General features: G+C 50.0%; 1 protein-coding gene across 1 annotated transcript in view; it reads right to left on the reverse strand.

The window, feature by feature from the left end:
- The window catches only part of FGD1 (FYVE, RhoGEF and PH domain containing 1), a 50048-nt gene extending 39648 nt beyond the window's left edge, over positions 1-10400 (reverse strand). Inside the window, exon 1 of the mRNA XM_024240476.3 lies at positions 10079-10400. Coding sequence (XP_024096244.1) covers positions 10079-10385 — 307 coding nt within the window. The 5' untranslated portion in view covers positions 10386-10400. The remainder of the gene's footprint in view (positions 1-10078) is intronic.
- Positions 10401-13387: the final 2987 nt, after the last annotated feature.

The following is a 13387-nucleotide window of genomic DNA, read 5'->3' on the forward strand; positions in this document are numbered from 1 at the left end:
CCTGGGCCCTCCCCCAGGGACAGAGGGGCCTGAAAGGGCCAAGAGCGGACTGCCAACCATCTGCAATTTGGAAGCTTCTATTCTTTTAGTCTTGTCTGGGGAAGTCCTTTTCCCAGCTACCCAGTCTTTACATTTTGCTGTGTTTGTTTGGAAGGCCCTAGTGGACTAGGAACCAAATCTGGTTCTTTCCCCAGACTCTCCCCTGGAATCTCAAACTACTGCTCTCCAAAACTCCCCAGCAGACCCCACTACCCCCTCCTGTCCCAAACCCTCTCTTCTCCTTTCCATAAGCAAACCCCCTCACTGGCCTCTCAGGATGCCCTCAACAGAGAGAACACTGAGGGAACCACACAAATTTACTTTACCAATGTTTGATTTGCTTTTCAGAAGTACTCCTCCCTCAATACTTTGCAATAGCCAGCTACCCTGGGTGTACGTGAAACGGGTCTCAGCTTCATGCAAATATGTTTATTTATTTATTATTTTTTGAGACAGAGTCTCACTTTGTCACCCAGGCTGGAGTGCAGTGGCACAATCATGCTTCACTGCAGCCTCAAACTCCTGGGCACAAGTGATCCTTCCACCTCAGCCTCTCAAGTAGCTGTGACTACAGGCATACACCACCATGCCCTGCTAATTTAAAAATTTTTTTTGTAGAGACGGGGCCTCACTATGTAGCCCAGGCTGGTCATGAACTCCTGCCCTTAAGCAATCCTCCCCTATCAGCCTCCGAAAGGGCTGGGATTATAGGTGTGAGGCACCATGCCTGGCTTCAAATATGCTTTTTTTTTTTTTTTGAGACGGATTCTCGCTCTGTTGCCAGACTGGAGTGCAGTGGCAAGATCTCGGCTCACTGCAACTCCACCTCCCGGGTTCAGGCAATTCTCCTGCCTCAGTCTCCTGAGTAGCTGGGACTACAGGCGTGCGCCACCACGCCTGGCTAATTTTTGTATTTTTAGTAGACACGGGGTTTCACCATGTTGGCCAGGATGGTCTCAATCTCTTGACCTCGTGATCCACCCGCCTCGGCCTCCCAAAATGCTGGGATTACAGGCGTGAGCCACCGTGCCCAGCAAATATGCTTTATTTTATTTTATTTATTTTATTTTTTTGAGACAGAGTCTCGCTCTGTCACCCAGGCTGAAGCACAGTGGCACAATCTCGACTCACTGCAACCTCTGCCTCCTGGGTTCAAGCAATTCTCCTGCCTCAGCCTCCTGAGTAGCTGGGATTACAGGCGTGTGCCACCATACCCGGATGATTTTTTTTTTCTTTGAGACGGAGTCTCGCTCTGTCACCAGGCTAGAGTGCAGTGGCAGAATCTTGGCTCACGGCAACCTCCGCCTCCCGGGTTCAAGTGATTCTCCTGCCTCAGCCTCCCGAGTAGCTGGGACTACAGGCACATGCCACCATGCCCAGCTAATTTTGTATTTTTAGTAGAGACAGGTTTTCACCATGTTGGCCAGGATGGTCTCGATCTCTTGACGTTGTGATCCACCCACCTTGGCCTCCCAAAGTGCTGGGATTACAGGCATGAGCCACTGTGCCTGGCTGATTTCTGTATTTTTAGTAGAGACAACATTACGCCATGTTGGCCAGGCTGGTTTCAAACTCCTGGCCTCAAGTGATCCACCCGCCTTGGCCTCCCAAAGTGCTAGGATTACTGGCGTGAGCCACCGTGCCCGGTTGATTTTATTTTTTAAGACACAGTCTTGGCCCGGCACAGTGGCTCATGCCTGTAATCTCAGCATTTTGGGAGGCCAAGGCGGGCAGATCACAAGGTCAGGAGTTCAAGACCAGCCTGGCCAACAGGGTGAAACCCTGTCTCTACTAAAAATACAAAAATTAGCTGGGCATGGTGGCGTGCGCCTGTAATCCCAGCTACTGGGAAGACTGAGGCAGGAGAATTGCTTGAACGGGGACCTGGGAGGTGGAAGTTGCAGTGAGCCGAGATTGCCACTGCACTCCAGCCTGGGTGACAGAGCAAGACTCCGTCAAAAAACAAAAACAAAGAAAACAACAACAAAAAAACCACAGTCTCGCTCTGTCACCCAGGTTGGAGTGCAGTAGTGCAATTTCGGCTCACTGCAACCTCTGCCTCCCGGGGTCAAGTGATTCTCGTGCCTCAGCGTCCTGAGCAGCTGAGATTACAGGTGTGAGCCACCGTGCCCAGCCCTCAAATATGCTTTAAAAACGGCTGGGTCTCAGCTTCATGAAACTGCTTTCCCCTGAAAAAAGGCATTTCTATGGCAAAGTTCCAGCAGGTACTGAATAATTCATCTGAGTGTGACCCTGCCAACCTTACTGTCTGTCTTCAAGGATGGGACTGGCTCCCAGATCTATACATGGTATGTGTTGGTGGTGAAAACTCCCAAACATCACTGGCCCAGGCCTCTTTCCTGAGCTTTCCAATCTTATGTCCAAATGCCTGCTTGCGAGATGACACAAACAAATGGGAAAACATTCCATGCTCATGGATAGGAAGACTCAATATTGTTCAAATGGCCATACTGCCCAAAGCAATTTACAGATTCAATGCTATTCCTATCAAACTACCAATGACATTCTTCACAGAATTTTAAAAAACTACTTAAAAATTAATATAGAACCAAAAGTGTCCAAATAGCCAAGGTAATCCTAAGTAAAAAGAACAAAGCCAGCTGGGCATGGTGGCTCAAGCTTATAATCCCAGCACTTTGGGAGGCCGAGGCAGGCGGATCACCTGAGGTCAGGAGTTTGAGACCAGCCTGGCCAACATGGAGAAACCATGTCTCTACTAAAAATACAAAAATTAGCCAGGCATGGTGGCGGGCGCCTGTAATCCCAGCTACTCAGGAGGCTGAGACAGGAGAATCACTTGAGCCCAGGAGGCAGAGGTTGCAGTGAGCCGAGATCATGCCACTGCACTCCAGCCTGGGCAACAGAGTGACACTCCATCTGAAAAAAAAACAAAAACAAAAACCCCAAACCACAGTGGCTCACGCCTGTAATCCTAGCACTTTGGGAGGCCGAAGCGGACAGATCACAAGGTCAGGAGTTCAAGACCAGCCTGGCCAACGTGGCGAAACCCCGTCTCTACCAAAAATACAAAAATTAGCTGGGCACAGTGGCGTGTGCCTGTAATCCCAGCTACTCGAGAGGCTGAGGCAGGAGAATTGCTTGAACCGGGACCCAGGAGGAGGAGGTTGCAGTGAGCCGAGATCATGCCACTGCACTTCAGCCTGGGCTACAGAGCGAGACTCAGTCTCAAAAAAAAAAAAAAGAAAAAAAAGCCAGGTGCGGTGGCTCACGCCTGTAATCCCAGCACTTTGGGAGGCTGAGGTGGGTGGATCACGAGGTCAGGAGATCGAGACCACCCTGGCTAACACGGTGAAACCCCGTCTCTACTAAAAATACAAAAAATTAGCCGGGCGTGGTGGCGGGCGCCTGTAGTCCCAGCTACTTGGGAGACTGAGGCAGGAGAATTGCTTGAACCCGGGAGGCGGAGCTTGCAGTGAGCCAAGATCGTGCCACTGCACTCCAGCCTGGGCGACAGAGCGAGACTCCGTCTCAAGAACAATAACAAAACAACAACAACAACAAAAAACAAAACCAGAGGCATCACACTACCGACTTTAAACTATACTTACAGGGCTACAGTAACCAAAACAGCATGGTACTGGACAAAAACAGATACACAGACCAGTGGAACAGAATAGAGAGCCCAGAAATAAGGCCGCACACCTACAACCATCTAACCTCTGACAGAGTTGACAAAAGATGCAATGGGGAAAGGACTCCCTAGTCAATAAATGGTGCTGAGATAACTGGCTAGCTACATGCAGAAGACTGAAACTGGACCCCTTCCATACACCATATACTAAAATCAACTCAAGATGGATTAAAGACTTAAATGTAAAACCTAAAACTATAAAAACCCTGGAAGACAACCTAGGAAATACCATTTTGGACATAGGACCTGGCAAAGATTTCATAATGAAGGCACTAAAAGCAATTGCAATAAAAACAAAAATTGACAAATGGGACCTAATTAAATGAAAGAACTTCTGCACAGCAAAAGAAACTATCAACAGAGTAAACAACCTACAGAATGGGAGAAAATATTTGCAAACTATGCATCTGACAAAGGTCCAATATCCAGAATCTGTAAGGAACTTAAATCAACAAGCAATAAACAACCCCATTAAAAAGTGGGCAAAGGACTTGAACAGACACTTTTCAAAAGAAGACATACATGTGGCCAATAAGCATATGAAAAAAATGCTCAACATCAGCCAGGCGTGATGGCTCACACCTATAATCCTAGCACTTTGGGAGGCCGAGGTGGTTGGATCACCTGAGGTCAGGAGTTTGAGATCAGCCTGGCCAACATGGCGAAACCCCATCTCTACTAAAAATACAAAAATCAGCTGGGTGTGGTGCCAAGCACCTGTAATCTCAGCTACTTGAGAGGCTGAGGTGGGAGAATTGCTTCAACCTGGGAGGCAGAGGTTGCAGTGAGCTAAGATAGAGCCACTGCACTCCAGCCTGGGTGACAGAGAAAAAAAAAAGAAAAAATGCTCAACATCACTAATCATTAGAGAAATGCAAATCAAAACCACAATGAGATACCATTTCACACCAGTCGGAATGGCTATTACTAAAAAGTCAAAAAATAACACGCCAGGTTGCAGAGAAAAGGACATGCTTATACACTACTGGTGGGAATATAAATTAGTTCAGCTATTGTGGAAAGCAGTTTGGTGATTTCTCAAATAACTCAAGCAGAATTACCATTCAACTCAGTAATCTCATTATTGGGTATATACTCAAAGGAGTATAAATCGTTCTACCATAAAGACACATGCATATGTATGTTCATCACAGTGCTATTCACTATATCAAAGACATGGAATTAACCCAAATGCCCATCAATAGTAGACTGGACAAAGAAAATGTGTTATGTATACACCATGGAATACTATGCAGCCATAAAAAAGAATGAGATCATGATCATGTCCTTTGCAGAAACATGGATGGAGCTAGAGGCCATTATCCTTAGCAAACTAAGGCAGGAACAGAAAACCAAATACTGCATGTTCTCACTTAAAAATGGGAGCTAAACATTGAGTACATATGGACACAAAGAAACAAAAAGCAGACACCGGGGCCTATTTGAGGGTGGAGGGAGGGAGGAGGGTAAGGATCGAAAAACTACCTATCAGGTACTATGCTTATTACCTGGGTGGTAAAATAATCTGTATACCAAATCCCCCTGACATGCAGTTTACCCATATAACAAACTTGCACATGTACCCCTGAACCTAAAATAAAAGCTTAAAAAAAGATTATGGTAAACTCATACAATGGCATATTATTATGCAGTCATTAAAATGTTGTTCAAAAAAAATAAAATGTTCATGAAGAGTTTTTAATGATGTTGGAAAAATACATACATTAAATGAAAAAGCATGATATAAAGTTGAACATATAGTATGATTTCAATTATGTAAAATATACATCAATATGTAGAAAAAGATCTAGCAGAAAACAGGCCAAAATATTAAAAGTGATCATCCTGGGTAGTAAAAAACAAAAATGAACCAAACCCACAAATGCCTTCTGGCCATCTTCACCTGCATGTACCCCCAGGCGTTTCGAATTCAACTTGTCTCAAACATAATTCACTATCTTCCCTCAAACCTCCTCCCTCTCTTGTATATAGATGGCCCTACCAACATCCACCAGGTCACTGTAGTTGGTTTCAGAAAACAACATGGAGCAATCTGGACTTTGCCTTTTGTCTCAGCCTCTACATCCAAGCTACTACCAAGGCCTGTCCATGCTAGCATCTAAATATCTCTCAGATCTTACCCTCCTTACCTGCCATCGCTCTAACCCAAGCTATCACTTCTCTCTGGGGAAATTGCAACACTCACCTGCCTGTCTCCCTGCTTCCACTCTTGCACCCCTTCCATCCATTTTCCCCATGCAGCTAGGCAGAGTTTCCAAACACCCCCATCTGAGCATGTCATTCTCATTAATAAACCCTTCGATGGTTTCTCTTCACCCTCAGAAGAAAGTTCCTTGTCAGCCTTGTCACTCCACTCCTCCCAATACCAGCCCTATTCCCCAGTGCCCCATGTCTCGCTGCCTTTGCTCCCACTGAACCTCTTACCTGAATTGTCCTCCATGTTCTTCTCTAGCTCTACAACCCTTTATTGACACCTCTCTAGAGCGCTTCCTTAGGGCCAGACCCTGCACTGGGCACTTATGATGCCAGGGTTTCCTCTGCCTAGAGTCCCAGAATGGCAACTGCCTTCCAATTTGAACTGCCAAATGGCAGCCATTCATGAGAGCTGAGAATAAGGGTAAACTGAGGCAGCCAGTGTTTGTGTGTATGAGGGCGGGAGGTTGACTCTCCCTTTGTGTTTAATCCCGTGCCTCCATTTGCGGTTGGGAGTGAGTTGACAGAAGCCCACGTGGGGCCCTAGGGAAAGGGCCTTAGATGGGGAGGGAGGCCGATGTATTCTCCTGGCCCTAATGATGCTGACTCACTGTAGGACCATGGCTAAAAAAAATCACTACCTCTCTGAGCCTTCCTCACTGCCTCATCTGGAAAACGGACTTAACTAGTGGTTCCCACTCTAGGCTGTGCATCACAATCACCTAAGGAGCTTTTGAAAATAGGTTCCTTAGTTGTCAACCCCAAGATTCTGGCGCTCTGAGATGGAATGTGTAATCCCATTTCTTTTTAAGGTCAACAAGAGATTCTGATGCTCACTCAGTTTGGGAAACCCAGAACGAGACAGTATTTAGAGTCTTTTCTAGCTCCAATTTTTACTCTTGGAGACTGTGAAGATGCCTCAGGATCCAAATGAGAAAGAGTCAGCCCCTCCTCTTGCCCCCCTCAACTGGCTCAGTTTCCCCCATTACCCACAAAACGGCTCTAACATCAGGTGCAACTCCTTTGACTTAGCTAGGGTCAGACACCAATATCCCCACAATCCCCGCATCTGGAAGGACATTCTAGGCCTCAACCCTGAGGAATAGAGCAGCCATCTCTGCAAACCCCTGCAAGCAAACCGCTTTCTGACTCTCTCAAACCCCTCTCTGGCATTTCACTGGGTTTTCCCAGTGATCCAACGAGGACTTTGGTTTAATCAACCTGGAAAATGGGCATAATAACAATTGTCCCTTTCCCCACCAAGAAGCAGACAGGATCACTGAAAGAGAAAGCACTTTGAAGCAATTCAAGGCTGTTCACATGGCTAAGATACAATTATTATTTTTAAAAGCCTCCCCCCACCCCCAGGATGAGCCACTGAGCCCTAAAGATGGTGATTCAATAAAGGTCTCAGCAGTGTTAGGGAGGAAGTCAGCAGGCACACGGAAATCTTAACATATGGACCAGCATGTTTCAGCCCTTTAATTGAAGCTCAGGAAACCCTCTCTGTCTCTCTCTTACACACACACCCTACAACCACTAACTCTGCCCTCTTAGGGCCAATTATAGGCGAGTCCCATGGAGAAGCCAAGTCACTTGTGCCTACCCCTGGGCCGGCTGGGCAGTGGGGGAGGCGGCCTCTCACAACCCATGCTGCAGTGAATCACATGGCCCGGCGCCTGCCTAGTCAGGGCCTGAGTAATTCCTCCGCCTCTTCTTCAGAAGGTTTTTCTCTTATTTTTTAACTTAATTTTATTTTTTTAAACTCCTGGTTGCTAAGGATTTATACCATGCTGCAGGCTTTACAACCATTAACTCATAGACTCCTCATTGCATTCTCTACATGAAGAAACTGAGGTTCAGAGAAGGGAAGTCACTCACCCAGGGTCACAAAGTGAATTAGTTAGGAGGCCAGGTCCTTCCCTGACACTTGTCTTATTCCTAATCCCCATCTTGAATAAAAAAAAAAAGACACCCACTATGCAATTACAGAGGCAGGGACTTCGTTGAGGAAAAGGATCCTGGGAACTCTGTGTTGCGTTTTTGGGGAGGAGGAGAGTGGTTTAGGAAGGGTATTATGATTTGTAATTTGAATGAATTGGTGGATTGGGAAGGCATATTCAGAATCATCACCATGTATTGATTACAGAGGCCAGAGACTGGGGGTCTAGACATTGCCCAGCTATTGACTTTCAGATCAAGAGTATCCAGAGGGCAGGAATTTGGTGTCCTTCTTTTAGGCAATAGTTACTGAGGGCCTACTATGTGCTTCTTTAGTATCTGTTTAGGCATTTATTTAATGAGGATTTCTTGAACACCTGCTGTGTGTTAGGCACTGCGCTAGTTGCTGGGGATACAACAGTGAGCAAAAGAGATATAATCGCCTTGCCCCCATGGAGCTCACATTCTAGTGGAGGAAGATAGGCCATAAACGAGTAGACACATACAATAAGATAATTTCAGATTGTACTAAGTGCAAGGATGGAAGCACACTCACAGTCTCTGATGGAGACTCACAAGTGGCCCTACCTAAAGTGGTTAGGGACAGTCTCTTGAAGAGGTGACATTGACCTGAGACATGCAAGACAAGGAGCAAGCCAGGTGGAGGGCTAGGGGAAGAGCTTCCAGCCAGAAGGAAAAGCCAATGCAAAAGTCCTGGGGTGGGAGTGCTTGTGGCCTGTTTTGGCATCTGCAAAAAGGCACTGGCTTTACACAGTGTCAAGGGGAGTTTGGAAAGCCAGCAGAAGTAACGTGCAGGCCAGGGCGTTAAGGGCCTGTTGCCAGCTGGTTATCTTCAGCCCACACTGAGGGAGACCCCTGAAATCTCCCAGAGGTTCCATGACTAGCCCAAGGTCATGACGGCACCAAAAGGCACATCCTGCCCATGCTTTATACTTCACTACTGCTACCTGGTGCAAGGCCACGGTCCCAGAGATCTGTGGAGCCTGAGGTGTGAACCCGGGAGCCCCCAAGGGCTTAACAACTCCTTCAGTCCCAGTGGAAGGGAGGGCAGATGTGCGCTGCTCTTCTTCTGTGGCTCCTGGGCTCAGGCCCGTATGAGACTGTCCCCAGATGGGGAAGGTCCTGCTGCGCTCCTCAGACACTCAGGTCTGTGTAGCACAAAGGCAGTGGTCTGTGGCCTCAGCCTGACTTAGAGCTGCTCCACCTTTTCGAATCGAAGAAACCATCCTGATTTCACATCACAACCAACCTCGTGGCCCTGCAGCTCTCCAGCTCCTGCTACAACTGGCTTCTGCCTCTGTTGGCTTTTCTGCTGTCTCCCTACCTATCAGCCCCACCAGCCTTCTCCTCTAGCCTGACTCCCAAGGCCCACCTCTTCCACCTTTCTCTCTCATCAGCACCTTCTACTCCTTCCTTCCCTTGTTCTCCCGCCACACACACCTGGCAAAATCCCAACCTTGGATCAATCCACCATCTTTCTTTCTTTTTTTTTTTTTTTCCGCTCCTACTCCAGGGCTGCTGAATAGTACAGGAGAAAATCACATAAGCAGAAGGCTTGGCATTACTTTCATGGTCTCCAGCCTCAGTTTGGGGAAGCAGAAAGACCACAGACTTTGGACACAAATAGATCTGGTTTGAATCGTGGCTCCATACTAGCTGTGTGACCTTGGGCAAGTTGCTTAACTTCTCTGAGCTTCAGTTTCCTTCCCTACAAAATGGGACTAAAGGTATCTACTTCATGAGGGTTCCTGAAGCTGAAATGAAAATCCACGTAAAGCACCCAGCCCAGTGCCTGGTACAATGTAGGCGCTTGGCAAATGGAAGGCTCCTTTTTTTCTTCTGTTCTCCAAACTAAACCCTGGTTTCCCCAACCAAATATCCGTTGCTGCCTTGCAATCCTCCCTCTTTTTCTCGCGAGTGCTCCCTCTCCCATTAGCCTCAGCAGACAGACAAGAAGGGGGTTGGAGAGGTTGAGGGGCACAAGGGACAGAGAGGAGATGGGGACAGAGGTTGAAAGGACTGGACACAAGGCCAAGGGACGTGGGGAGGGGGAGGGGTTTGAGGGAACCCAAAGGGCCGAGGTAAGCGACCCTGTCCCAAAGTGGGGCATAGAGGGCTCGAGAACAAGAACCCGCTCCCAGTACCAGGCCCATGGCCCGGGCTCCCATGCTCTCTCAGTCACTCACTCACCAGGCCGAGGCTGCGAGCCCTCCAGGTGGTAAGAGAAGCGCAGGGCCCGGTGGTGCTGTGGACTGGGACCGCAGGGCAAGACCCGGTGGCCTGGAGCAGCGCCCAGGCTGGTGTCCGAGGGTCCGACAAACTGGGGATCCAGTGGGCCGCCAAGAACCGAACCTGAGCCCCTGCGCGCCAGCAGTCCGGGTTCCGAAGCTCCAGGGTCCGAGTCGGCACAGGCCGGCGGAGCAGCGCCCGGCGGGTTCGCGGCCGGGTGTTCGGGCTCCGAAGGCCCGGCGCCCCCCGGGGCTCGGTGGCCATGCATGGTCCGGGCCTGGGCGCGGGGCCCGAGCTCCCCGCTTGGCTCCAGCTCCTGGGGCGGAGGCGCGGGCGGAGGAGGCCCGGCGCCCGGCGGAGCAGCGGCCTCAGGATCGGGGGGCGGGGCTGCGGGCTCAGCCCCACTGCGGAGACTCAAGCCCCCAGCCCGGGCCCGGGCCAGCAGCCGTGGCAGCGGTGGCAGTAGCAGCAGCAGCCGCGGCCACCGCCGCTGCCGTGCCAGGCATTGCCGGCCCCGGCCCCGGCCCCGCGCGGGGAGTGGGCTCGGCGGGGCCGGGGGCCCGCTGGGGAGCGCTGTCTATGCGGCTGCGGTTGGGCGAGGGCTGGAGGGCTACGCTCGGCGGGGACTCTCCCGTGGACGGCGAGCCACTTCCGTGGCCCCGGGGCGAGAAGTCGGTCGGATCCAAGTGCGGGGTCTCTTCTTTCTCCCCGAATGGGAATAGATCTGGGCTCTCCTGGCTGGTTGGGAAGCGTTCTTCCTCCCGCCGCAGCCGAGGCCGGGGGCGGAGGAGAGGGGAGGGGAGAGGAAGGGAGGGAAGAGAGAACGGCGGTGGCCGGGGGCGCGCGTGTGCGCTGCGCTTGGGCTGCGGGGCTCGCCTTCAGCCAGTCGTCCCAGACGATGCTCCAGCCGCGGGGGCAGGAGAACGGCCTGGGCCGGGCTCCACCGTCCTCCCCAGCTTCAGCCTGGGTCTCGGCGGCGGCGGGCGGGAAGGAGCCCTGGGAAGGGGGGTGGGGAGGCGGGAGCCTCGCAGAGGGAGCCGCAGCCACAGCGGCGCTGGGACCCAGTTACCGGGGCCCCGCCCCCTCGCCCGGGATTTGCGCCTGACCACGCCCCCTCGCTCGGGCCCGCCTCACTTTTCGCTGCTACGGCTCTCAAGGCCCTCCTGCCCCTTAAAAAATTCCCCCGCTTTCCCCACAGGCAAGTCTCCGGTCTCAAACCCCTCCCCCCATATCTGCCCTTCCAACCCATCTCAGGTCTTCCCCCGTCTGCTTGCCCTTCACTCTCTTTTCCAAAAGCCTTTCCGCATGTTCCCGAGTGTTCCTAGGGCTTGGCTCATAGAGGACCTGTCTCTGATTCTCCTTCACTCTGCTCAGACCAGATATCATGATCCCTTACTTAGTCACTTTCTTAAATACCCTCAGTTCCCTGATTTGTCGCATCCGCCTGGCAACATCCCAGTCTTGAATCGGTCCAACTGTCCGCCTTTTTCATGCCTGCGCCCAGGCAGCTAAACATTGCTGGAGAAAACTATTCAACTTCACAGATTTGTGCCACTATAAACCTATGGTTCCCAGCTTCTACCAGGCCCTCAGTTTTGACCCACAACCCTACTAGTGAGCTCTCCCTCCGTTCTCCACAGTGACCATTTCAAACCTTCTCCTTTCCCCTCAAACCCCAACTGCTCCATCTGCCCTGTAACCCTCAGCAAATAACCTGACCTACTGCAGAGAGTAAACAGAGCCACCGTAGAGGAAGCTCTTGACTTTTTGCTACGAAGCCTAGGAATTTGTCCTTGCTCCTTCCCAACAGCATCTAAACATAGACCTCTTCCATCTAAAAACAAATAAACAATTACCAAGAATTCTGCCTCTCCAACCACCTCCTTCTCTTCTACAAACTTCTCAAAAGAGTTGCCTACACCCAACTGTCTTCATTTTCCCACCTCCCACTTATCTTTCAACCCACTCCAATCTGCCTCCACTACTTGCTTGAAACTGCTCTCTCTCATCAGGGTCTGCCATGAAACATCTCACTAAATCCCATAGAATCTTTTCTTTTCTTTTTTTTTTTTTTTTGAGACAGAGTCTCACTCTGTCGCCCAGGATGGAATGCAGCGGCACGATCTCGGCTCACTACAATCTCCGCCTCCTGGGTTCAAGCGATTCTTCTGCCTCAGCCTCCCGAGTAGCTGGGATTACAGGCGCTCGCCACTACGCCCAGCTAATTTTTTGTATTTTTAGTAGAGACGGGGTTTCACCATATTGGCCAGACTTGTCTCGAACTCCTAACCTTGTAATTCGCCTGCCTGGGTCTCCCAAAGTGCTGGGATTACAGGCGTGAGCCACCGCGCCCAGCCCCCACAGAATCTTTTCAGAGGTTATCCTACTTGGTTTCTTGATAGCATTTGCCACTGTTGACCACTCCCTCCTCCTTAAACCACTTCCATGACACTGCACTTTCTTTGTTTTTCTTCTACTTCCTTAGTAATTCTTTTTTACTTTCCAAGCTCCTCTTTGTCCAACCCTTTATGCTGGTGCTCTTTAGGGCTTTGGCCTGAGCGCTCTTCTCCTCTCTCTACATATAGTTTTTTTATTTTCTTTCTTTCTTTCTGAGACAGTCTTGCTCTGTCGCCTGGGCTGGAGTGCAGTGGCGCGATCTAGGCTTACTGCAACTTCCGCCTACCGGGTTCAAGCTATTCTTCTGCCTCAGCCTCCCAAGTAGCTGGCATTACAGGCATGCACCACCACGCCCGAATAATTTTTGTATTTTTAGTAGAGACGGGGTTTCGCCATATTGGCCAGGCAGGTCTCCAACTACTGACCTCAAGTGATCCACTTGAGGAAAGAGAAGCCTCGGATTACAGGCCGCTCTTTTCTTTATCTCATTTGCTCCCATGGCTTCAATGATCATATCTTTGCTGATGACTCCCAAATTGATACCTCAAAACCAGATATTTCTCCTGACCCATGCATTCAACTGGTTACTAGGCAGCTCTACCTGAATATCCCAGAGACACCTAAAACCTCAGCTTCTTCCCAACTCAAGGCATCCTCCTTCCAACCTGTTTGTCCTTCTTTGTGTCTTACCTTAGTGAATGACCCCAGTCAAAGCAGAAACCCGGGTTACACCCTTAATTCTTTTCTCTCCTCCATCCCCCATGCAGTCACCAAGTCCCATCATTTTGACCTCCTACCAAATCTATTTATGTAGTCTCTACATTTCTGGGGCCACTACCCTGGTTTAGACCAGAACCATTTCTAACCTGCAAT

Source organism: Pongo abelii, chromosome X, assembly GCF_028885655.2.
Source record: "Pongo abelii isolate AG06213 chromosome X, NHGRI_mPonAbe1-v2.0_pri, whole genome shotgun sequence".
NCBI classification, from domain to species: domain Eukaryota; kingdom Metazoa; phylum Chordata; class Mammalia; order Primates; family Hominidae; genus Pongo; species Pongo abelii.